Genomic DNA, 25,949 nt, shown 5'->3' on the forward strand with positions numbered 1-25,949 from the left:
CGAACATCCCCCGCCTGCCTTCACTGGGAGATGTTCTTCTAACTCCGCACACGAAAACTTCAACGACGTCAGCCTGGTTCTTTTATTCTCGGCAGAGACGGAACCCAAGAGTCTCTGTGTGTGGCCGTGAACTGCCGGTGTCATCGTCGGCTTGTTGGGAAACTCCAGCACACTGTGGAGCCATGACTGCAGAGCTGCTAAGGCTTCCACAGGATGCACGTGCACCAACCAGGGGTAGTGTGTACCGACGGTGGCAATCTGTGTTGTCGTACCAAGTGCGTTTGCCGAACAGAGGGAACGTGGTTCTCCAAACGCAGAACTCCGATCACCAAAGCAGTAGCTCTAAGGCATTACATCCCGAGAACACGCGTTTCAACCAGAGGTTTTTCGCCCTCGTCTCTCTTCATGCTCCACCATGCCTCTCCTGAGGACTGCTGAGTGTGTCTTGCTCTGTGTGCTACGGTGGCGGAACACCGTCGTTTCCCTTCGTTCCATGGAGCCCGTGCCTCACCAAAACTGCTTGTACAGTGTGCCTTACTTCGCCTGCACTTTGCAGCGTTTTTGCGTTCCGCGTCGTCTGCACTTATACATCTTGAATCCTCCTGTGCGGTCGTGTTCTGCCCTCGCCTCGTCCCGCAGCGTGCCTCGCCCTACTTGCGCTCTCAGAGCCCAAACCGATCGAAGCACTCTGGACATGGCAACGTCGAGTCGCGGTCATAGATCCCATCCTCCAGGCGTTCCAAACTATCTCCGACACACAGACGTTTGTCCCGGCACAAGCGCGCCCTTCTGTTGGGCTTGGCCGCTGTTTTGCTTGCGCGCCTTCTCGCTCGTTTTGCTCTGTTCCGTCCACTGCGTCTGCCTCGCCTCGCGATTGGTCACGGCGGCGAGCCTGTCGGCCGTGCTTTCCCCCTCTTCTCCTTAGTTTGGCTTTCACAGCTGGAAAGGGCCACGCGCCTGCCGAAGAGAGGCGGCTGCGAACCGAAGCACGCAACACCCGTGCCGCTTCAGAGCTCGATAGCAGACGCCAGAAAGCACAGGAACTCGCAGAGAAACAGAGACCGAGCTGGAGGCCGCATCTTTGTGCATGGACCCCAGGAGGGCGCGTTGAAGCGCTTGCCGTTTTCCTGACATGCTCACGCTTTTTTTACGCTTACCCACAACACTCAGCGCTGCTCTTTCAAGCGCGGCGACACACACAGCTGCGGAGGAATCTATGCTTATTTCCCTCTTCACGGTATCCGCCCGAGCATGGTTCCCCTTCTGTACCTGCTCACAAGGAGCTTGCGTCCTGTGCATCCCGAGCTGCCTTCCCAACAGAGCAGCGTGGAGAGTTAACCATGTACACTGGAGCCCGAGACCGACGAGCTGGTATTCTGCAGGTTATCTCCGTCGCCCTAAGCGGAGGCATGTTTCTCTGTGAGGAGTATCGGGAGAGCGACTGCCGGGTTCCAGAGAAAAAACGTCTCGACTGTTCGCGTTTATCGCTTCTAACCCGTGTCGCCAGCTGTTCAGGGCACCCCGCGTGTTGCGCTGGGGCGGCTGTACTGACTCAGGTAAGATGGGAAGCGCAGGGAAAGGGGGCCAAAAAGCGGAAAAAAAACGCCGACTTGGGAGCGAACAAAGGCGAAAGAAACGAATTGGATACACGCACCTGCATACGCTCTACGGAAACGTTTCGCGACGTGAACGGAATTCAGTCTCAAGGGGAAATCCTAACTGGCGTTCGTTTATGGTCCCGCGGCCGTTCCGGTTTTCTGGTAAGCCGTTGTCGCCCTGCGCTGTCTTTCCATCCCTCTGTCTAGGTGCTCCTTCGACGCTTCCTCTTGGCGTCCAACAGGACCACTGGATATACGGGGAGCCAGGGGTGGCGGCGAAAGGCCCGCCCGCGGCCGGAGCGGGGGGCGAACAAGAGTGAAGGATGGCATGAAGGCGAAGCAACAGACGCGAACGCGGTGAAAGCCGAAGGACACAGCGTGGGAGACGAGTATCGAGAGGACGACGGGGATGTGGTCTACAAAGCGAGAAACACCCAAGAAGAAGCGAGAATCGACCTACAACGCGAGCACGAACAAAACGCCGCAAAGGCTTGCCGAAGGCCTGCGGATGCCCCCGCGTCCTTCGCAGCGGTGGAGAAACGCTTCGCGACTGCCTCGGACTCCGTTCCTGACTTGGCCAACACCCCTACGCACCGAGCATCACGGTCCCCAGCGACTCCCTGTCTGTTCACGCTTCTGCGCACAGCTGCTCAGACCGAGAACCGAAAAACTGCCAGCGTCTTTTTGACCGGCACGAGACGGGGTCGGCGAGAATCCGTCCCCTGGAGGGCCTTGCAAGAAGCCGGGGACGACGCAGATGATGACTCCAGCGAAGGCACCACAACAACCGAAGCTAGAAGTGAGAGAGATCGCGGGGCGGAGGCGGCGGCCGAGGACAAGGCGAGGCCCAATACTGGAGACGCAAGGCACGCGGAAGGGACGCAACTGGAGACGCTGGTGTGGAGCCCCGGGCAACTCCCGCGAGCCCGAGGCGGTACAAATGCCGACGAAGTGCTCTACTCCCAGGAATGCAGGCGCCGCAACCGAAAGGAGGGGGAGACAGAGAACGCGGAGCCGAGGGAAGAAAATCCGAACGCTGGTATGCAGGAACGGTCGACAAAGCGCCCTCCGCTAAGCAGCGGCAAAACTCTTTCTCGTTCTTCCTCTGTTAAATTGGCGCTTGCGTCGGGTCGGCCTCCGGAGTGTCCTGCCTCCGCCGCTTCCCTGCAATCTCGCAGGTCGAAATTCCTGCTTTCGTGCTCCCTCGAGTGCTCCAGCGAGGCATCTCCGTTTTCGTCAGGCTCGAATCCCGCCTCCGCTGCTCCAGGGTTTTCTGCGAGCGCGTCTCCCTCGCCGGCTGCGCGTTGCTCGCCTGGCGCTCTGGACTCCCCAGCCCCGGCTACTCAGTCAGTGTTCGAGCGAGCTGAACCCTCCTTCACACAAGCAGCTCAAGCAGCTCAAGCGGCTCAGGAGCTTCGAAATTTGATCAATCGAAGCCGCTGCCCGTTCATGCCTTCCGTCATTCTCGCTGCCGCTCACGTCGCCCTCTTCACCGACTCGCGACAAGGCACAGCCTTCAGAGCCCCGAGACGAAGGCGGCCCTCGCGAAGGCGAGCGGCGGGACATGGAGACGACGAAGGCGACCGGAAGCGGACAGACGACAACCGATTAAAGAGAGAAGACACCGCCGAAAGAGAAGAAGAAGGAGAGTCGCGCGGCGAGACAACCGACACAGAGGGTAACCGAGCAGGCGAGAAACAGCTCGACGACAGGGAGAAACAAGGCAGCGACGGCGAGAAACAAGACAGCGACGGCGAGAAAGAAGGTGACGACGGTGAAACTGGAGCGTGGGGGCTGACGGTCGTTCTCGACGCTCTTTTGCAGTCTCGAAAGTTTTGGTGGCCAACGACGGACGACGTCGACATTCTGCGTAAGGCACAAAAAGCGAAAAGGAAAGGGAGCGGGGCGTGTAGGGACCGTGGCTCCTGCGGTGTTCTGTGCCTGCACCAAGCGTTCGCGAACGCAAAACACGCGAATCGACCTGAACAGTTTCCTCGTTTTTCGTCGTTGTCCAGTGGTCTCTCGGTTTCGAGGTTCTGCTCACCCAGTGTGTGCCGCTCTTCCCCTTCTTCCTCGCGTCTCGTCTCCCCCTCTGCCCTGACATGGCACCCTTTTCACCCAAAGAGGACTAACCGCCTTCGCTTGGATCTGCGCTTTGTCTTTCCACAGGTCGTTGGGCGGCAAGCCCAAACGTGCGCGTTCCGAGGAGCGATGGCGAGAAACAGCTGTTCCTCGTCTGCTTACGTGACCGCGCTGAACGCCTGGCCTTCTTCCGAGATATCCTCGGCATCCCCAACTCCCTCGGTCGTTCCTCGTCTCCTGCCGCTCTGCCGTCTTCAACTTCGACGCCATTTCCACTGCCCGCTGCAGCCGCTTCCGCGTCGCAGCTGGGGTCCGGTGTTTATGGCGCCCACCCGGCGTGTTTGGGAACTCTCCCTTTGTCCTCCCGCTGTTCCGCCGCTGTGCTCTGTTCACATGCTGCTTCTTCCTCGGCTGCTCCAGCATGTTCGTCTCTCTCGCGCGCATCAGTCGCGCCTGCTCTGGGTGCGTCGCCACCGTTCCCGTGTCTGTCTTTCTCTTTCACTTCTCGCGAAGGAAATCGCTTTCCCCTGCTACCCTTCGTTGTCGCCTTCTTTCTGCCTATGCGGCGTGCCGAGCGTCGCGGCCACCCTGGTCATGACTGCCTCGCAAAAGGCCAGCCGACAGCGGCGCCGGCCTATGATAGATCATCGCCTCGGTCGTCGCTTACTCTCGCTCGCTACCTCGTCGCCTGCGTTGCCGAGTCGCTCCGACGGGCACCTGGACGCGACTGGCGTGCGGCCAGCCCGCGGACCACAGACCAGGAAGAGCGGCGCGAATGGGGACACGTCACGGGCGTAGGAGACGGCAAAGGGACACGGAAGGCGCCACCGGCTTCTTCGTGCGATCCACACGTCGCGCATCCGCGGCGCATGACCGCAGACGAATCTCCAACAGGTCTCGCGGGAGTCGAAGGCGTGCCACTGGACACTCGCACCACACGAGCAGGAACGCGAAAGAGCAAAATGGAAAAGGAAGAGGAACGTGGAGAGCGACCGCAGGACACCCGAGCAAGGGGCGCTGGCGGCACGGACGGGGCGGCCTCGGCCCTGCCGTGTGTTCGTCTCAAACGGACGCGCTTCAGCTTCTGGTTCCCCCCCTGCGTCGCCAGCACGGGCCAGTCCACCCGCGCAGAAGAGGACGTTCGAGGCGTTGCCTCGCGAGCCTGTTTGTCGGCGGCTCCCAAGGCCCGGTCGATTTTTTTCTTGTTTGGGGCCTCTGCGTTTGCCCCCGGGTTCCCGGCTGGGTGTCCCGCGTCGTCCGCATCCGTTCAGCGCCTTTCGTCGGCCTCCGCGGCGTGCAACCCGCTCTTCGCTGCGCGCAGTGTGGTGGAGCGAAGCGCGACGCCGGGAAGATATAGGAAGGAAGCGGATACCGAGGAAAGCAAGAAACGGAGGGCCATCGCGTGTTTCGAAGAGGACTACAGCTGCGGCGAGGAGGCGCATGTAGTCCTCTTTCGCCTTTTTCTTCGCCTCCTTCCCAGAGCGGAAGAGGACGAGGGCCGTTCCCCTCTTTGGCACCCCATGGCGAGTCGCCCCCAGACCTCGCCCCCCCACCAGCAGAGCCGCAACACTTGCCCACCTTCCCGCATCACCTCCGCAGTTCCTCGTCTTCCATGGGAGTCGCGCCCCACTTGCCCTGTGCCCTGTGCGCTTCTTTCCGCCTCTCCGTCCTCGCCTTCCGTCCCGCTGTCGGCGAGTGCCTGCCGTTCTTCCCCTGCCACTGGATCGGCCTCCGTGGCTGCAGGCGACTCGTTTCCTGGCGCCGTGCGACCGCTGCAGAGCTTGGGAGCCTGCGCCGCGTGGCTCGAGCGCCGGCACGACGACGCGCGGGCGGCCGCCCTGGCTGGACTCCTTTGGCTTTGCTGGGCGGAGGAGAGACGAAGAGACGGGGCGCGCGGAGACAGCGTGGAGGGGCGGCGGCGAGACAGGCGCTACGCCGCACTTTCAGACGTGGGAGACAGCGACGAGAGGCAACGGCGAAGCGACGAGGCGCCGAGACGAAGCAGCGAAGACTGGCGGGAAACGGCGGCTTCGCCGAGGACGGAATCGTGGGGAGAAGAAACCCTGAACGAGGACGTAGGAGCACGGCCAGCTCACGCGCTCTGTGGCGCTCACACGAGGCGAAGCGCCTTGCAAGCGACGCTCTCTGACGAGGAAACGGGCCGCCGCCCTTCGGCGTCGCCGCTGGCTCTGGCTGACTCTGGTCTTCGCTGGCCTGCCTCGCACAGCCCCCCGCCGCACACCGCTTCTCCATCTTCCTGCCGTTCGTTGTCTTCTTCCCCTTCCGCATCCCTGTTTGCTTTCTCTTTGGGTGCTGCGTCGTCGACGTCTGCGGCGCCCCTCGCGGAGTCTTGGAATGTGCGGCGTGGCGGGCGGACGTGTCTCTGGGCCTCAGCAGTCTCCCTCCATCTTCTCGCAGGCAACCGCCAGCTGGAGCCGTTCGCGTTCGTGGCGTTTGTCCTTCCCGAAGCGTTTCTGGTGACCGCTGCTCAGCGGCGCGTGCAGAGTGCTGCGCAGAGCCTCGGCGAAACAGAACGGACTTGCACTCGGACTCTTGAGGGCGCAAAGGCGCGTGCCGACGAGACACGTATCTTCAGAAAGGCCGGCAGCCCCACCCAGAGCTTCTCGGCCTGGCGAAGAGACAGCGCGCCTGGAGGGAGAATCGCTCCAGGGGTTCACGCTCCGGATCGGTGCCCGCGGAGCCTGTGCGTTTGCGGTGCACGCCGGGAACTGGCCGCGCATGGTCGGCTGGGAAGGAAGCGAACGTTGCGGAGGCAGTTTGAGGGAAGGTGCGGAGAAGCCGTGGCCTCACGGTGCTGGTGGGACCAGGACGGCGGGCCAAGGAGTGAGTGGACAGATGCGAATGGAAGCAAAGAGCCCAGAAGAGGTCGGAAAGAAGCGCATGGCGAAGCGGACGGGAGGGAGGGAAATACGGCGGGCGTGAGAGCAGGCGGGCACCGTCGAGCTCACGCCTTAGGGCAGGGAGTGCTTTTCGTTGAGAGAGAAGACCTTGACGCCCTTCGTTTCTGCTGGCTTCACCTCCTGCGCGAATCAAGCGCCCAGTGGGAAAATGGAGGCAGCGACGCCGCCTCGCCGCTTGGTTCAGCCTGGCCGCCTGGAGCAGAAGGAAGTCGTGCGGCTCCGAGTGCACGCAGCGAGCGCCAGGATGCACCGCGAGGCGGCGACGAGCACCCACGGACGACAAGGAGAGAAAGGACGGAGACGGGACTCTTCGAGGCGAGCGAGACGGAGGCGACGGCAGACGAGGCGGACCGCAAGAGCGAGGATGGAGCTGGAGACAGAGACTGGGATCCAGAACTCGGAAACAGAGACGGAACGGCCGAGAGGGACAGAGGACGCGAAGGCGGGTGGAAGGGAGAAAGCGCGAGGAAACGCTCCGCTTTCTGGAGAGAATGTGTTTCGTCTTCAGTGGCACAACACGTCACGGCAACTCTCTCACACTTCGCCGATGTGTTTGACCTCACACCCAAGTAGGCATATGAGGGCGCAAGGAACCCGCAGGACAGCACTGCTCGTCGCGCGTTTCGCTTTGCCCACTCGTTTTCCTTGCGTCCCTCAGCGCTCCCTGCTGTCTCTCCTCCAGCTGGCTGGCCAGTGGATGTACCGTGTTTCGTCTGATTGCTCTTCGTAGTTCCTCGATTCGACGTTCCATATTCTCTTTTGCTCTCCCGCCTCTTGTGACTAGCCTCAGTGCTACCTTCACAGCCGGCACCCAGTGCTACGCCTTGCGCAGCATCTCACGGGATTCGTTGCTGGCCTGCGCTTTGTCCCCGCTTACTCCCAGTCTCGCTTATCTCTTCACTCTGTGCCGTTCTCTCCAGTGCCGAAGTCTCTCGTCGGCAGCGCAGTGAGAAATCCGAGAGACCATAGGCCGCGAAATGTTCGGTGGTGTCTCTTCTGTTCGACGTCGCGCTTCGATCTTCGGTGGCCCTCTCTCCCCCCGGTGTCTCATCTTCCGCCCTAGACGCTTGAACTTCCCTTGTCAGTTGCCTGGTTCTCTGTCTCGCCTCGCCTTCCGTCGGCTTCTCGTTCCCCCTGTTCTCTGCTGTCCCAGCCCCTGTCTCCACTCTTGGTTCTCGCCCGCGGCCAGCGTCTCCCGCTGTCCGTTTGTGTCCCTGCTGCTTCGTTCGCCGTCAGCGCCTTCAGCCTTCATCCACACTGGCATACATGCCTGCTTATCCCATGCGCGCGTCGCCTTTCCTCTGTCCTTGCGCCGCCACAGTCCTCTCTATCGCGAGTTCCTCCTCCTGCGCGGGCGCGAGGGAAACGGCCCCTCAACCCCAACACAGATCGCCGTCCTGGTGTGCATCGGAGCCGCGCGGCTTCGCCTCGCCTCCCCCGAAAGCCAAGTGAGAGTGTCCGCAGTTCTCTGGTCTTTCCAGAAAGTCGTATTTCTCCATTTTCCTAGTGTCCTCATCCACCCTCTGCGTTTCGCGCGCTGTTACTGCCTGGCACCTTCTGCTCGTCTCTCGTATACGGCGGCGATCCGCCTGAGCCTTCGCACTACGCACGCGGTAACGCGCAGCGAGATTTTGAGCCCTCGTTCCCGCGAACGTCGGCCTCCAGTACCTCAGCTTCCACGTCTTGTCTCTGACGCCCAAAAAGTTCCGGCACTCTTTGGCGCGTCGGCCGAGGCCTCCCTGGGGCTACTTCGACGTCCTTCCGTGCCATGCGTCCCACATGTGTGGCCCTTCAACAGCGCAACACAGAAGCCGCCGTAGTCCCGCCGCGGTAGCTTCTCTGTCCTCGTTCCGCCCTTTGCACTTTCTCTTTCATTGCCATTGAGTCCGCGAATCGCCCTCGCGCGAGTCCGGTGACACGAGACGACACACGTACTCCACCTGCGACCGTCTCGTGTGTCAGGTGACCTGGGGGGAACCTTTCCGCCTCTATTCCTCTGCTTTGCTGCGGCTTTGTTTCGTCATCTGTGAAGTCCTTTGGATCCGCATTCCCCCCCCTTGATACGCTGCCATTCGCTTCAGCTTGCGGCACAAACGGGGCGAGCCCCCTACCGTTTCCCGTTCATCTCTCTCTCACCCTTTCCTTGCGTGCTTCTCCTCTCTGTCATCCCGTCGGCAGCGCTACCTAGCTGCGTGGATCGACGCGGCTCTGTTTGACCTCTCTGGGGCCGCTGGGCCTCGTCCCAGAAAGCGCGAATGTTGCTGGCTCCTCGCGAAGAGCAAGCAAGGGAGCCGCCGGCTCAGGCAGACCTTCGCGGCGATCCGCAGGCGATGCACCGAGGCCCGACACGGCGCAGCAGCTGAGGAGCCTGGAGCGCCTCCAGCGGGACGCGGAGACAGAATGGCCTTCGTAGGCTCACGGCCCGCCTGCCAAAGCACGCCAGAAAGGGAGGCAAAGGCAGCCAGTTCCAAGCTGAAACCCGCGGGGCGGAGAGCCAGAGAACCCACTGGGGGTCCAGGTAGGCGAAAAGACCACGAAAAAGGGGAACCAGAGGGCGGCGAAGAGACGACGGGAAGAAGGGATGCTAGGGGATGAGTCAGCGGGCCGGCGCCCACGGGCTGCTCGCACTCACCGCTTGAAGACGCGTTTCTGCGACTTCCGCGGAACCAGGAGAGACCGCAGAACACAGAGCTAAGCGTAGCCTGAGACTCGGCGTGTGTCGAAAATACACCTCAAGGATGACAGGTTCGCGCGTCGTCCCACGGTCGCGTTGCGACTGGCGAAGACTAGCAAAGGAAAGAGACACGTGGGGATCCCGAGGAAACAGTCGTCCCAACCAGGGCGCCTCGCAGGCTGAGACCTCTCTGTGCCTCACCCGTAGTGGAAATGTCCCCATCAGCAGGCGAACGGGGAACGCGCTAGGGTCGTCAACAGCGGTTCAGGGACAGGTGAACCCAAACCGGTTCTGCGGTGCTGGCCACGGAGACTGCCCGCGTGCCTGTCAGCCTCCAGGTGCTTGTACGCAGACAGAAATGCACGGGAACTGTCCTTGGTTTATCACCTGTCCACGCAGAGGTCTGTATGCTTCCCAGGCGACCTACCTTCGTGGAGGCGGACTGTAGTAGGTAAACACGAAAGCGTCCATGTGCAGCTGCGTATGTGTACCTCTTTGTGTAGAAGCAAGTGCCGGGGTATATCTCGTGCTTCGTGGCAGCCCTCAATTCGCGGGCCAGACGTAAATGTTTGCCTACAAATGTGTGTGCCTCCCTGCGTTTGCCTGGCAGATCTCTTCTCAACCGCGCAGCTGGAGTTCATCGAGAGCCTCTCTGTCCTTCTCCTCCTGTCCCTGCCGGTGGACGCCCCACGAAGTTTTGCTGGGCTTGCCTCTGCTGTCGCCGCTTCCCCTCCCGCCCGTTCGGCGGCTTGGCCCTGCGCGTGCCGCTTTCCGACCTCTTCTTCCGCTTTCCCTTGCCTCCCGAGTGCGGAGTGTTGTCCAGAAGAGAGCGCGAAACGGAGAGACGAAGCAGGTGTCGAGAGCGGGGGAAACGGCGGGGCGGTGAGCAAGAGCCGCCAGAGACGGAGAATGCTACCGAGTCCGCTATCCAATCAGGAACGAGGAACCGACGACGAAGAGCGTCCGACCAAGGCGGCCAGGGGAGGGGACCCCAGGGGCGAAAGAGGGGAAGAGAGAGGACAAGAGGGAGGCGCGCCTCTGCCGACCTCTTTGCATGTGCATCACCCTGGGCCAGCGACAAGTGAAGCGGAGACGTGGCAACTCGAACGAATGGCCAGGGCCGTGGACCAGGAAAGCACCGACGAATGGGGCGAACGAGAAGCAGAGAGAGGGGCACGTATGTCCGAAGGCGCGAACGACGGCAAACGAGGAAACGGCGACGAAACGGAGACGACAGCACGCGATTGCGGCCGCGAAAGATCCAAGCAAGGGGCAAGCGAAACTGGCGAGCCGTCGCGCGTACGACGGGACGCGGCAGACGTGAGGCCAAGGTTCGAACACTTTTTCCTGTCTCCATGTGAAGCAAACACAGAAACGCGCGAGCTCACGCACAGCGAACACCGGCCAGAAGGCACTGGAAAAGGCACAACCCCAGTTGAACAAGGGGAGGACCAAACATCCGGTGGACTGCAGGAAAGGGAGCAACTCCTCAACCGGCGCCGAGGCGCCCAGGCCTGCTCTCCGAGCGCCTGCATCCCCACACTGCTTCTCGACCTGTACCGAGGCAACCCGCTTTGGAGAGTGCGAAGAAAGGCTTTCCCGATTCTCAACGAACGTCTCATTCGGTAAGGAAACACACTGTGAGGTGCGTCGATGGAGAACGACTTATTCCTACACAGAAGACGACACACTTATATATATATATATATATATATATAGGTTTATGTAGAGGTATATGCCTATCTCCAAGGTCCCATGAAGACGAGCTACGCACATTCACGGGTTTCCCAAGTCTCACGTCCATGTGTTCGTCTCAGACAGTCTCACTCATCGATCCTGTCCATGCGTATGAATTTGCAGATGCCAGTCTCTTGGGAGATGGAGACTTGTGTACATGTACGTGCATAGATTCGGATGTGTGGCCGTTGAGTCGCAGCGCGGCATTCCTAGGCTCGACTGCCGCGTGCTCGTGTCTTCGAGGCAGCAGCAGCAAACGCATCTATGCTGTGCGCCTAGGTCCGTACACATGCAATTCCGACACACAGAGACACACACATTTACGCATATTCAACTATGCACATATGCACATCTATAAATGATGCAGAAATGGCTGGCGAGCAGAGGACGTATGCGAACAACCATCGAGAAGTGGGTGGCTGTGCAACTGTTGTTGAATCGCGGGCAGTAGCAACTCCTGCCGTCGCCTATGGGGGAGATCAAAAAGCTGGGGCGTCGTGCCGGCTTTCATAGAAAGCTGCACGGCTTTCTCGGAACTGGCGGCCAGCACGGCCATCGCGCGAAACATGAGTTTCACCGTGTCCCGCTGTGCGCCCCATTCTCCGTCCCTCAGCGCCGCGCCGTTCTTTGCCTTTCTGCTTCTTGAGGCAGAAGTAGATTCCCTCCGGACATCGGCGAGCTGTGACGTGCACTGCGTCGCCGGCCCAGCCTCGCCTCTGCCGGGGACACCTCGTCTCCCTCCCGACTGCGCTTCTCCTCCTTCCTCCTGGGGTTCTCCCTCACTTCTCGCCCCCAGTGGGGGCGCGACGGGCCCAGCTCCACCGCCCGAGCGCCTCGAGATCGCCCTCGCTCTCGCCTCGCGGCTCTTTCTCCACATTTCAAGAGAGGTACAGACCTCGGCGCTCCTCGTCCTGCTTCTCCCGATGTCCGTCTCCCAGCTCTGGCGTCTCCTGCGGCACGCGGTTTTGTCTCCTCTCGGCGGCTGTGTCTCTTGCGAGATCGGTTCGGGGAGTCCGCCGACCGCCTCTGAAGCCCCGCACACAAACGGCGCCACAGAGGCTTCGCGCCTAGACAAAGAGAGCCGCCAGGCAGAGGCGCAGTGGGGAACGGAGGAAGAAAGCGTTTCGTCGCGTCAGCGGAAGCACAGTAGCGCGAGGCCTCTACAGGCGAACAGAGGCGCTAACGCTTCTGCGTCGGCTTCTTTTTTCCGCAGATTGTTCTTCCGGCAAGACACCGGTTCGAAGAACGCGGGGACCCAGACGGACTCGACCGCAAACCCCGGTGTCGCGCCGCCAACGTGTAAGCGCACCGCCCTCAGTCTTCCACAAGGTTCCATGGATCCCTCTGGGACGAGTGTGGCCTCACAACCCGTGGGAGCCGCCTCGCGTCTCCCTCTTGCATCGGTCGGTTCGTTAACTGCGGCAAGAGCTGCCGTGCCATACTCTCCGGCAGGCGGCGTCTCGTTGCCTTCTGACTCTCCACCCTCGAGCCTGGCACGCAACCCGGCTTTTCTTCGATGCTGGCCACAGTGCCGCGATGTGGCCGCTCAGGCGGTGTCGGCGAGTTCAGCCTTGCTCGAGCTTCTGGACAAAACTCACTCACTGTTCGTTTCTTCTCCCTCTGCCTCTCCTCCCTCCACTCTTTCTTCTCTTTCGTCCACTCGCTCTTTCTCTGTCTCTTCCTCCCTTTCCTCTTCTGTTTCCTCGTCTCTGGCCTTTTCTCCCTCCTGTGCCACTGCGTGTTCCGCCCTTGCCTCGGCTGCTTCCTGGGAGTCTGTCCTGCCCGCGAGTCGCCTGGGCGCCGCAGCGCCAGAGTTGGGCGAAGGCCGCGAACCCAGCGCGTCGCGAAAAAGGGACGAGACGCACGTGGGGAGGGGCTGTCCTGACACAGAACGCCTGCGACGGCAACAGGAATGGCAGATGCGGATTCTCCTTTCCCACTTTTCGCGCGCCCTCAGGCGCGCCTTTCTTCTCGACAAAGTAGACTCGTGTGCAATGGAAAGAAACGGCAAGGCCGACGCAGCTGCCGACACCGTCTCGGCGGTGGGGCTCGAACGCGGCGCCAGAGAGTCGCAAGAGCTGGGGAAAGACGAGACGAAGCAGGGGACAACGGACGCTACTCGACGAGACGAGATCCGGAGAGGAACCGACGGTTTGACGGGCCCGCAGGACCAAGAAAAGGGCGAACCCCCCAGCTCCGGGGAGGCGATACGCTTTCCGAAAACGGCAGATGGAGACGGTGTGCGAGAGACCGTGCATGAGCTTCAGGCCGGACGGTCGATAGCCAACCCCACCTTGGAGCCTCTGCGCGATGGCCACATGCAGAACGGGAGCGACAACGTCGGCGAGCCAGCCGACTCGCCTTGGGCTTCCGAGACACCCCTGGACGACACGCTCGACGCTCTCCCGTCTCTGCCTTGTGTTACTGCGCTCGCCCCTCAGTGTCTCTGGTGGACTGTCTCCCAACTGTCAAATGCTCCCCTCTTCCGTTCTTCGGTTCATGCTACTTTGTCCACCCAAGGCTCTGCCTCGGTTCCCCCTCCGGCGTCTGCTTGCGCTCCCTTCCCACTCCCTGCTGCACTTTGCGGGGGCCCGCCAGCTTCACCTGGTGGTGCGCGTCGTCTTTTCGCATGCTCGAGAGACAGCCTAGAAGGGCCACCTTCGCGCCCCTCGCATTGGGCGCGTCACCACGCTCTCGGTTTCGATTCCCCTGCCTCGTCGAGCGGTGTTGCGTTCGAGTCCCCGCCGTCGTCTATTCCCGTGCCTATGCCGCCCCCATTTCTCCGTGAGTGCTGCGACGGAGTGTATCAGCATACACAGCACGGAGCAACGGCTAGGATCAGAGGGAGAACAAGAGCGAGGACAAGAGATAGAACAAAATATAAAACAAGAGCGAGTACAAGGGAGAGAACAAGAGATAGAACCAGAGAAAGAGTTGGAGAAAGAACAACACAGCGGTTGGATGACAGACCACGACAGAGACCAGGGGAGAGAATGAAGGCAATGGGAAGAGGGCGATGCAGAGACATCTCGCCCTTTCCCTATGTGTTCCGCGAGAAACCCACAAGCGTACCAGAGCCGGCTGACACAGACGGAGAGCTCCGAAGCAGCGAGCGCGCGAAAGCCGAGCAGGAACTCGAACCGCGGTTGCCTGAGCGTCGTTCAACCAGACTGGCCTGGCGTCCTCCCCGGGGGAACGCGGATGCAGCAGCGGAAGGACAGGGTTGCGCACCGAGGCGACACCGAGAGGGCGAAACCGCACAAGGGCGCACAACGATGGAGGCGGTCGGTCAGGATGACGAAGACGAGACAGACGCGATCTCTGGAACGCGTCGTTGGTGTGGGCGGCCGGATATGGCTTCCGACCCAGATCTCTCACCATTACCCCGCTCCCTTGCCCGCCTTCGTCGAAGACAGCACAACTTACTTTGTTTTTTCCAGCCCCCCTTCGCTTCGCTTTCGCGACCGCCTGTATTTTCGTCTTCTCTCCTCGCGCCTCTGTGTCCGCCCCCGTCGGCTGCAGAGGAGGTCAGCAGAGTGAGAGAGCACCGCAGCACTCCGGGAGGGTCGAATGCATGCGAAGCCAGTACGCTGTCGACCGCAAACGTGAGACGACTCCTCATGGCCCTCTCCGGGGCTTGTCGCCTTTTCGTTCACCACCTGGAAGCGATCGAAGAGGCGGCGCGAGACGGGCACCAGCCGAAGAAGGCCGTCGACACACAGGCCACCGCAGCGAGAGAAGACGCCGGCGGCGAAGGCGAAAACGCCGGACACGAACTGAAGAACGAAATGGGTCCACGGAATCTAGCCGGCAAAGAGACAGCAGACAGCGAAGATGACAGCGCAGCGACAACCTCGAGGGTACAACTCGGAAACCGCATGGGGAAACGGGACACTCGCGCCGACCACTCGCTTGCCAGCTCCCTTTCTTCGGCTTCTCCGTTTTCCTCTCGTTCATCCTCTTTCGCGTCTCTCTGTCGCACTTCTGTTTCGCCGGCTTGTTGTCCCGTTTCCTCTTCATCTCGTTCTCTTTCCCCGTCTTCAGAAGTTTCTCGACGCCCAGCGTTTTCTTCGTTTTTATCTGCCTCTTGTTACTCGTCGCCTTTTCGCGCTAGCTCCTGGCGTTCGTCGCTCGTGTCGACGGCCTCAAGAATTTCCTCGTTGCTCCTCCTGCTTGACAAGCAGATCGCCCAGATTTGTGGCCGCCGCGGTGACGCGTGCACCCGCTCAGCGTTCCAGGGAGACGATGAGAGAGACCCGCAGGGAGACCAAGCGGCAGAAAACGAAGTCCACAAATCGACAGTCAGACATGACGCGAGAGAAGCAAACCAGAGCGTTGGAGAAGACGAATTGATGGAGATCCTCCGGCTGCTCATTCACACACCCGTGTTGCCCGCAGGATCCGTGAGCTCGCAGTACTGTCACATCTCCCAGGCGAAAGGCGACCTTCTCAATCAAGCCTTTCCTGGCATCACTGGCGCCAGTCCGGCTTCGCATCCTTCCTCGCCTTGCGATGCGCTTGCCTCCTCGCCTTGCGATGCGCTTGCCTCCTCGCCTTGCCGTTCTCGCCTCCCGTCATCTTCTGCGTCTCGCATTCCCTCCCCTGAGCGACCGGGTTCTCTTCCTAGTTATCCTTCGCTACGCGCCTGCCTCTGCTTTGGCGACGCTGGCAGTCCCAGCGGCACCGGCAGCGCGCGTCCAAAGCGCCGCGAACATTGGACAGAGCATTGGGACGCCCGCGCGACCCCCGACACGAAGGCCAGAGAAGAGGGAGGCGCTTGGAGTCACCGCCAAGCCGCATCGCCCTGTGCCTGCGGGGTCGGGTTCTTCTGGGACTGGAGTCCTGATGAGGAAGTGCCTGTCCTCGTGCGGCGACAAGCCCGAAGCAGGCAGCCAGGCTCGCCGCCCCGGCAGCACAGCTGGTTTCTTTCCCACGCAGCTGCTTCGCCTTGCCTCGGCCGTTCTCTTCCCTCGACTGCCACAGAACGCCCCCCCAAGGACTTCTCCCCGTCGCCGGCGTTTCCGTCGCCCACGACCACACCCCACGAAGGAGCTCGTGTCGGCCTTGCGTCCTGCCGGCATCCTCTGGAGTTCGTTGCCCACTGGATCGTGCTGCAGGCCTCGCGCGTGGTCCGGCGGATCTCGGAGTCGTCTTTCGTCTCCTCGTCTTCCACGTCGCTGCCTCAGGCTTCCTCGCCGTCTCCCACCGTCTCCGCTCTTTGCAGCCCTTCGAGTCCACCGCCTCTTTCCTCCGATGCTTCGCGTCTCCACTCTCCAGCGCCTCACCCCGCCGTCGCTCTCTCTCCGTCATCTGCGTCGTCATCTTCTCTTGACTCGCTCTTTGACATGCTTCTTGATGCCGAGGCTCCGATCGCGCGACTCCTCCCTCTGGTGCATGCGCTACGCATTGAGACGAGGAGCCCGTTTCCGTTCGCTTCCCTTCTGCGCCGAACCCTCGCGGGCATCCGCGTGTTTGTGCCTCTCCGACAGCCGCTGCCGTTGCCGCCGTCCGCGAGATTGTCTGCCTCGTCGTTGCCGTCCGTGTGCCATCCTCTGTCCCCTAGCGGCCGCACTGGATGTCTCCCCGCCCTCGCGCCGCCTTCGCCTCCTTCCGTGTGGTCCGCCGGTGTGCCTCAGCCGTCGCCAGCTTCGCCACCGGAATCTGGAAAGTCGCTCCTCTTTCCCTTTTTTTTCGACGACCGGACGACGCCCTCTCCCTCCAGCGCGCTCCCGACGCACCTTCACCAGGCGTCTACGTCTCCGTCTCTCGGAATGACGGTCACAGTCCTTCTTCCTGATTTGCTTTCGCGTTTCGACGTTGGCCGCTGGAGAGCCGGACTGGACGAAGGCCACGCAGACCCCTCTCGACTTTGCGAGGAGAACCGGGCGAGCGGAGCGAGAGACTCGCGGTGCGAACCAGAGAGTGCACGGCACGCCCTAGAGGAGCAACGACAAGGCAGGCACACTGGCGCCCGAGGCGGAGACTCAAATCACGGAAGCATGCCAGAGCCGCAACCCACAGACGAGCCGACGACGCGGAGACAGGACAAAGAGGACGACGAACACCAGCGCGACGCCGGAGACAAACCAACGGACTGGAAAGCGCACGCAAAGCGCGGACAAGAGGAAACACGAGAACTCCTCGTTTATGTCGCAATGCGCCTCCTGCATGAGACGCTCCGCCTCGCTGTGCTGCGCGCGAAACAAAGCCAAACGAGGGGCGCAGGGAGATTGTGGGGGCGAAGCGAAGCTGCGAGCGGCGCGTCGAACGCTGCTAGTCCTTTCGCGTTATCCAGTCCCTGCGGAGACAGCCTGTGGCATCCAGAAAGGTTTCGCTCACCGTCCACTTCCGCAACGCCTCCCCCGAGCCCCGCCGTCCACCCCATTCCCCTTCCCGCCTCTCCGAAGTCGTCCGTGACTGCGGACCCTGCCGCGGCACCAGCAGCTCGTTGCCGCTCGCTCGTTGCCTCCCTGTTGCCTTCTCCAGCGCCCGCGTCTCCTTTGTCGACAACGCATCTGCTTCCTGGCCTCGTTAACGAGACGTTCCTGAACATCGAGGAAACGTACAGAGTGTCCTTGAGGCACTTCCTCGCTCTCTTTCCCAGCCGCCCGCCCGCGTCGTCCGCCGTCTCTTCGCGGCCTGTCCGCGCCTCCGCTCCGCAGCCAGCTGGCCGGGCGGCTCCGGCCCCAGTCGCGTGGCTGCACAGATCCTCGTCTGCGCTCCTCCGCTCCCTGCTTCCGCTTCTTCTCTCCCACGCGCTTCCCTGTTCTCTCTTCCACCCGAGCTTCCCGCCTGAGCTTCTCCGCTTTCTTCTCCGGTTTCTTGGCGCCCCACCAGAAACACCTTCTCACATTGCCGCTCGCACCGCGTGTGGCGAAGGAACATGCAGTCGCTCGCCTCTTTCCACGCTCTGCGCTCAGCACTCCACGGCGACCTGTGGCTCTGAGCCAGCTGGATCCGTCTCTCCTTCTTCACCGGTTTCTCGTTCTTTGCACTACCTTTTCTCGAGTCCTGCGTCGCGTCCTTCTACTCGTCCAACACCGCCTGACGATCCTCTCTTAGGTACGCTTTCGCGAATGCACCCGCCGTCGCCCCTCTCTCGATCCATGGCCGCCTTCATTCTCTCAGTCTTTGCTCGCGAGACTCTGACATGGATCCTTTTCCAAGAAGAGGAGCAGCGCGACGAGGCATCGCGAGCCCCCAGGAAGCAACGTATCGGCGACGGCGCACCCCGAGATGCGCCACGAGGGACAACGGAACGCGTCTTCCAGCTTCCAGGGACCGTCTCCCCTGGCCACCAAGAAGGCGTGCAGAAAGCCAGAATGCAACACGAAACTGGAGGCAAATCTCCGGTAGCTGCAACGCTCGACGACGGCCAACAGCCCGGCTGCGTCGGTGCGATGGCCGAACGCGCCGACGCAGAGAGCGAAGCCTGCGAGCGGCGGAGCCTTCAGAAAGTCCTTTTCCTCGTTCTCCTGGTTCTCGCCCTTCGTCGGCTTTTGTCCCCAGAGCTGTCCAGGGTTCCGACGAACAGGACCGGAAAAACGGCTATGGCCGCCAACACACTCCATGAACACGATTCGCCCCCGAGCTCCCCGCATGTCGAAGGCGCGTGCCCGCCGAATGCGTCACCTTCACCTTCGCGTGTCGCTTCGGATCGAGCATCTTCGCCTCGCGCAGCTGCGGCCTTTTCGCCGCCCTTGCTGGAGCAGAGGAAACGCGAACGAGGGCGAAAGGAGGCGTCTTCCCGTGACGTCGCATGCCGTTTGCTTGCGCGCTTTCTGGCTACTCTCGTGCTGGCGCGAACTTCGGAAGCCCCTGACGGAGACGCAGTGCAGACAGGCTTCGCAAGGGAAGCGTGCACAGGATTCGTCGCTGAAATGGGAGCGAAGTCTGGACACGGCACGACGCCACAAACGACGCGGAATCACATGAGGAAAGACGTGACGTTCGCGAACCAGCTGATCTACGTATGCGCCGTTTATGGTCTCTCTCCCCTGTCACCCGTCGACTGTATGTACACGCTAGCACTGGGGCTTCGACAGGTTCTCCACCCTGGCCTTTCGCGCCTCTCCAAATCCACGGGGTTTCGCGTTTCGCCGGCATGTTCTTTTTCGTCATCGGAGCGCTCCTATTCTTCTTCCTCTCTCTTGTCCCTGTCCCCGTTCTCGGGCTCCGCTGCCTTCCACGGCGGCGTCTCCCTCGCTTCCTGTCAGACGCCTCCCGCGAGTCCTGCGGCTCTGCGCGCAGCCGCCGGGGGCTGCGCCTCCTCGCCTGAAACGCCGGAAAAGGCTCTCCGTCGCTGCGAACATCTTCTCAGCCTCGGATCTCTCGCCATTCGACAGAGACACGGAAGGCCAGAGAACAACGGGGCGCGGGGGCCAGAGGCAGCAACTCCCTCTCAGGCAGAGCCGCACGGTTGGCCGCCGGACGACGAGGCACATTTCGAGAGCGAGTCACTCCGTTCTGCGCGGCTTCTCAGACAGCCCCGCGCGCGAGCGCTCATCGCCGAAGGCGCCGGTGAGACATGGACGCGGTGTGAAACGGGGAGAGGCGGCGGTAGGGGTCAGGTGAAAAGGAGCGTTATTCAAGAGGTTTGCATGTCCCTCCTCCGTCTGTTGTCCCGGTGCCACAGCCAAGCACCTGGTGGCTCTCGTGAGTCTTCTGTGGCGCCGGCCGTTCCTCACATCCACGCCTTTCTATTCAGCGGCTTCGTGGCCGTCCTCGATACCTCCAGAGCACCAACGAAGAGAACGCATGCATCCACCCTGCGGGCGTTCTCCTGTTCCTCGCGGCAGAAGTCCGATTCAACCCAGTGTCCTTCTTCCGTCGCTCGGCGGTTTCGTCCAGGAGCGTCTCTGTCTGCTTCGGCAAGGCGTGCCGCTTCCACGCCTCTAACCATGCGGTCGCTCGCGGGCCCTCGGAGGCGAGCGGGAAGGTTTGCATGGGCGAAGAAGCCCAGTCAGCTCAACGCGAGACGAGGTAAATCTAACGCTAGCGGCAGCGGCTCCTCCCGCCGAGAGCGACGCGGCTCGGGTACTCAGTGTGGGTCACGACCGACTTTGCCTCGATCTGTCGCACCGTGTCCTTCCTCCACGTCCTCTGTACACGGCCCACCTCCGGCTGTGCCGGCTGCGACTTCTTCTTGGTGCGCCTTACTGTCGCCTTCAAGTTCGCCACGCGGCTCGCCCGCTCACGCCGCTGCCGCTCAACCTTTCTCTGCATCGCCAGCGGGATTCTCGCCTTGTGCTTCCCCCGGCTTCTGCGCAGTTTGTTCGCCGACCGAAGGAGGAGAAGACCGAACCCCAGCAGGCGCGGGCAGAGGAGTGGAACGAGCAGCCGTCGACTCGAGTGCGCGCAGGGGAAACGCAACCAAGAAGCACGCGGGGTCACAGGCAAAAGGGCGGAAAAGCGGAGAATCGCAACGCGGCTTCAAATTCAGCTTCACCCACCCGAGCTCTTCTTCTCTCTTCGACTTGTCCCCGTCCGCGTCGTCGCGCACGTCGGAGGAGTCGCCCGCGAAGCCGAAGATTCGCGCACGCGTCGCAGGCGCCGCGGAGGGCGCCCAGCCACCTCAGAGAGCCGGCGCCGCTCCAGAGGCGGAGCGTGAGCGGCGAGAAACGGACGCTCGCGCAAAACCTGGCGAGACGCGGCACGGACCCTTAGCGGGGACGGTCAACCGAGAAGCCGAGGACGCGCAAGGACGAGCCCGAGAGACGTGGAAGGAACAAATAGGCTTCCGCAGGAAGGAAGGGAAAGACCAAGAGAGGCAATTCTGTGGGGGCCTGGAAGGCCACAACCGAGCAGCTGTGCGGACAGAGAACCGGAACGGCATCGTGCGTGCACAGACGCAAAAAGGCGAGAGACAGAGAGATCGCAGAGAGCCGAACCAAGGCGCTTCGTCAGTCGCGAAGACCGAGGACAGAGGACCTCACTCGGGACGGGCCCAGAGCGCAGAAGAGACACCAGGACAGGAAACGACGGGCGAAGAACCAGAAGCGGGACGTCAAGAGGAACGTGGTAAACAAAGTTCCCCCGACATCGCCACGGAAGCGATTCGAAACCTGCCCACCGATATTTCTGACACGATGAAGGATCGTGAAACAGTCAGCGGTCCCTCTTGTTGGCGAGAATGTTTCCCCCTGGCGCCATGTCGCAAGTGTGCTGCTGATCCAGACGGTGCCTTCCCCCTCGCCGGCAGAACGCTGGCTCTCAGTCCTCGCTCGCTGTCTACCCCGCCCCTCTGCTCCGCCTTTGCACCGTTTTGTTGCGTGCCTCCGGCCGCTGCAACGGACGCGATGCCTTGCCAGAGCCTCCGTTCGGCTTCTCGCCTTCTTGGTTCGCCTGCGTCGTCCGCTGTGCTCGAGAAGGATTTCGATTCGGTCGAGACCGGCCCTCGAGACCCGGCGTGCCGCAGGCAACCGCAGATGGTCTCGGAGGTGTATCAGCAGGCGCCCGTGCCTCTCAAGCCGTCGGGGACGCAGGGGTGTTTTCTCGACGCATCGCGTGTTTCTCCCGCGTCTGCGGCGTCGCCCGTTTCCTCGCCACTCGCCAGCCCGCCCCCCGCACCCGACTCAGTGGCGGCTAAACCCCGTGCAGATTCCGCCTCGTTCCGGTCGTCTTGCGAGGCTCGCGCAGGCGGTTGGTCTGCCGTGTCCACGCAGGTCCCCACGCGGGGGTTAGCGCCCAGACGCGGCTGCTTGTCCCTGTCAGCCGAGGGCGATCTTGGAGTTTTTCGAGATCCGTCTTGTCGCTTCCACGGCTCGCCATCTGTCTGCGATCACGGCCCGACTGCGGGTCCAAAGCCGGACGAGTCCCCGCATGGAGGGAGAGACAAAACGCGCTGTCAAGAGCGAGACGAAGGCTGTGACGCAGACCCACGGGAAAAAGAGGGCGAGCAGCCGACGGAGGGCGAAGGTAGCCAGGGGCCTGACGGCGTGCGAGACGCCGGTGGAGAAGCCGCCGACAACGAAACATGTGCCGGTCTAGGTCACGCAGAGAGAAACGGCCTGGTCAAAGATGGTGGGGAGCTTGGAGATACGAAACCGGGCGTAACTCGCCAGGGACCAGAAGACGAAAACGTAGGGACGGGCAAGGTTTGCGGACCAAACCACGACACGGAGGAGCTGGCAGAAGATGGAGAAGGACAGAGCAGAGGCGCGAGAGCTGAGAGGCGTGCCCGAAGCGAAGAACGCGAAGTGCGGGCTATCGGGCAAGTCGACTCGAAGAGAGAAGGAAATCCGCCGAACGAGAAGTCAGGAGGAACAAGGGTTGGAGAGGCGACGGAAACGAAGGGAGCGACGGGCATGACGAAGGAGGCAGAAAATGAGGGACCGCGAGAAACACGTGCCCGACCATCGGCGAAAACGCCTCACGAACAAAGGAAGCACGGCATTGTAAGTTTGCGACAGCCGGTTCCCGTGGACGCCAGGTGTACCCGCAAACGCCACGGGACGAGCGCAGATGTAGAGGAAGCCGGCGAGGCTGTTCGCAGGCATCAGGCAAGTATCACAACCGAAGCGCTACTGAGAGCGGGTGCCGACAGGCGAAGCCTGTCATCGCGATCCTGCGAACAAGAACGAACGCAGACCGAGCAGTCAGCCGCAATCGCTGAGAGAAGCAGAAAGGAAACCGGGCGAGGCCCCGGCCATAGAGGTCGAAACGCAGAGACTGCAGGGGCGAATTTTGGAACATGGTATGCTCTGCCCACCATAGCAAAACGCGTAGCAGACACCCACGAGCGGTGCGGAGAACGCGCAAGTCCCCGTTACCCAGACGACACGGTGCGCGAGCCTGCGGTTCCGCCCACAAGGGACGAGGAAGTACCGCAGATGCTGGCCTGTCAGGTAGGCAGCCCGACGCGGTCCCCACGGCCGCAATGGCTCAGCATGACGGGACACGCAAGCGAGGAACCAGTTGTCACACGCGAAGAAACCACGATTCCGGAAGCGCCCAACACACACTCACGTTTCCAGATTCCACGCGACACGGCGGTCTGTCGCGTGAAACTGAGACCGTCGCCATGCGTAGACACAAGCCGAAAGCTGTCGGCAGGACTCGCCTGCAGTCGGTCTGAAGACGGGGCTCAGACCTCTCGTTTCGGAGCGGCTCTGGAGTCTCCCGTGCGCGAGCAGGAGACCCGGCGCCGTTTGGTCCGAAGTCTTCCGCGGAATGTCCTGGACCGGAGCAACGGCCTTGCGTCGGTTGTCGCTCGTCGGGGACGGACGGACGATACGGCGAAGAGGCTTGCGCCTCCCGCTCGCCCCTCAGGGGAGAGGAACTGCCGAGGCGATTTTTTCGGCCACGCGCTGCCGGAAAGCGAAGAGGGCGGGACACAGAGTTGTCTCCCCAGCGACGCTTCCGTCGCCTCGCACGTCTCGCCTGGGGAGCAAACAAGTGCCCGAGAGTCGCGCGAGAGTGCACAGATTCGAAACGGGAGCCCGAGACGGGGAGCAAAGGCAAAGCTGAAGAGTGAAACCGCGCAGGCTCAGCCTTGCCACGCAAGCGCTAGTGCATTCTTCGTTGGGCTGCAGGTGCGGGGGGAAGGCGACGACGGGCGTGTGGTGAACCTTCCGTTTAAAGCCCCATCCAGGGTTCGCGAGGAACAGAAGAGATCGGGGAGCGGTGGGAGTTGGTTGGGAAGTTTCGAGAACGACACAAATGCCCACTGGTTCAGGGCGACGGCGCATGAGCGGAGGGAGGTGACACCACGACAGGCGTGCGGGAAAAATGTTCTTTTTCGAGTTGAGCAGACAGCAGCGGAAGGCGAGGGGTCTGGAGCTGACCGCGGGTTGGAGAAGCGTCAACAAAAAAACAGAACTGACGGAGATCGAGAGGAGGAGCCTGGACGCATGCAAGGCAAGGTACAGCTGTCCACGTGGAGAGAAAGAGACAGCAGTCGCAGCGATGTTGCCGCGAGAACGAGGAACGCGCGAGACAAGGTTAGGAAGGCAAACGCTGCAGGCGGGACGCGCCAAGGCGAAAACGCAGCGGAGAAACAGGCAGAGAAGAAAGAGAGAGAACCACACAAGAGTAGAAACGGAGGAGAACAGAGCACACACATTGGAAAACGAGAAAGGACTGAATCTGCGATGATGCATCTACGAAGCTGTGAGCAAAAGGAACAAGCTAAGATGTCGACACTGGGGAGCGAAGATCCACAAGGCAACGGGGGACGCTCGGCGAGCCGTATCCAAGAGGGCGAGGCGTCAGGGAGGAGCCCAAAGGAAGTCAAAGGCGACGCGAGGGACCAGAGACTCCCGTGCATCTCTCGACTTGTCTGATCATGGGTTGGACACGCGAAAAGGCAGCGCTTGTGTGTCTCGCTGGACAGAGTGGGAATAGAACGTTCTCGCCGACTCCCACCTTCGTTTCCTCCCGGGATCTGTGTGTTCCTTCGTTCGCTGTGATGCTCTAACGATAACAGCCCACAAGTATGTGTAACCCAATCACGTTGTGCTTCAGGGGTAGGTGTCCCCAAAAGGGGTCTTCAGACCGACACTGCGTGATTTCCAGTTTTGATGCTTGCTTTCGCTCGAAAAAGAAAATTCTTTCTCCTCCGGAAAATTGCCTATGTCTTATGTTGAGCGATGGTTTTTGGTGTATTTTCGCCATCGGGAAAGAGTCTGAAGTCCCCAGGGACGCCCAGTTCTCCCCGGCATCCGGGCGCCGTACGGCCTCTCTCTCGAATACTTCTCCACAAACGCAGAGTGTCCTTATCCGCAGGCAGCGCCTTCGTTCGGATCAGATTCACTTGCGCCTCCGCGTGGCATCCTGTATCGGCCACCCTGCCTCTCCGAGGAGCAAAGGCGAGATCCACAGAGCAACGACTGTTTCGATTTCCCCATCTCTGCAGTTCTCTCTCTGTCGGCAGAAGATGGGGAGAGTGAACCTACCGTCGGAAGAGTGCAACTACTTCCCAGAAAACATTTTAAATCATCCTGTCTCAGAGCGTATCTTTCTTCCACTGCGGTGGAATTAACCATATCCCAGGAGATGTCTGGGAAACCAAATGTCTGGGAAACCACAGCACGGAAACAGAAATGTACCTCTTTCACTATAGATCTACCAGTGTTTTTGTACAAAAGTAATAATATTAATCATATATATATGTGTATACAAGCAGTATCTATATACATATTTATATGCTGTATGTTTAAATGTGTAGTCAGCGAGCGAACCCGGAGAACGGCAGCGGAGGCGAGGAGACAGGTCAAGAGCTCGACACGTGAGGAGGGAGAGAAAAAAGGGAAGGATTCAGGCTCGAGAGATTTGTCGCTGCGCCATAGAGGGAAACGAGGGTTTGAAGTAAAATCTGGCGACACCAACAGCCTTTCAGGGTGTCTGTTTTTCCAGGGGTTGCTCACCGGGTCCCCCCCGGATGGGAAGGCGTGCCTCCTGGTAACCACGCTCGACGTCCCGTCGTCCCTTCATTCGTGTTTCGCCGCTTTCTTCCGACGGAAACATGTGCTCTCTCTCGCAAAGACAGAGGGACAGCCAGGGGAGAGATGTTGGGTGAAAAGGAAGCACGCGAAGAAAGTTGTGCGTTTTTGAGTAGCGGGAAGCGTCTAGCTACACTCTCAAGTGAGGCGGGAGGAGCCCAGCGTGCCCAAACCGCTTCTGCTCCGCCTTTCCTGTTCGTCCTCATCGGAAAGTATACAGGCGGCTGGAACCCGGAAAAACCGGAAAAGAAGATCTTCTGTGTGTCTTTCGGCGGCGAAGGGGAACAAAAGGGTCAGAAAACGTCCAGATGTCTGTCGATTGCCACGGCCACGTCCTGGCGCGACGCTCTCTCTCGCTGCATGCGTGCCTTTTTTCTCGTCCGGCTCAGCCCCCTTTTTGGGTGAGCGGAACAGACTGCTCTGCAGAGCGCGTCGTCAACAGAGAATTCTCGGCTCGAGAGAAGTGACAGGGAAAACGAGAGAAGTGTGCGATCTA

At 61.2% G+C, this 25,949-nt stretch overlaps 1 protein-coding gene across 1 annotated transcript; it reads left to right on the forward strand.

Annotated features, from left to right (window-relative positions):
• Positions 1 to 1,340: 1,340 nt before the first annotated feature.
• NCLIV_037300 (conserved hypothetical protein) lies at positions 1,341 to 24,295 on the forward strand (the record flags this gene model as incomplete). The annotated part of the gene is made up of 10 exons (XM_003883931.1): positions 1,341 to 1,556; positions 1,806 to 3,468; positions 3,768 to 7,170; positions 7,923 to 8,049; positions 8,780 to 9,119; positions 9,886 to 10,900; positions 11,626 to 13,796; positions 14,535 to 14,872; positions 15,197 to 19,532; positions 20,283 to 24,295. 10 exons carry the CDS (start codon positions 1,341 to 1,343, stop codon positions 24,293 to 24,295), a joined length of 17,622 nt encoding a protein of 5,873 aa, XP_003883980.1.
• Positions 24,296 to 25,949: the final 1,654 nt, after the last annotated feature.

The sequence above is a fragment of the Neospora caninum genome, chromosome VIII, assembly GCF_000208865.1.
Source record: "Neospora caninum Liverpool complete genome, chromosome VIII".
NCBI classification, from domain to species: Eukaryota; Apicomplexa; class Conoidasida; order Eucoccidiorida; family Sarcocystidae; genus Neospora; species Neospora caninum.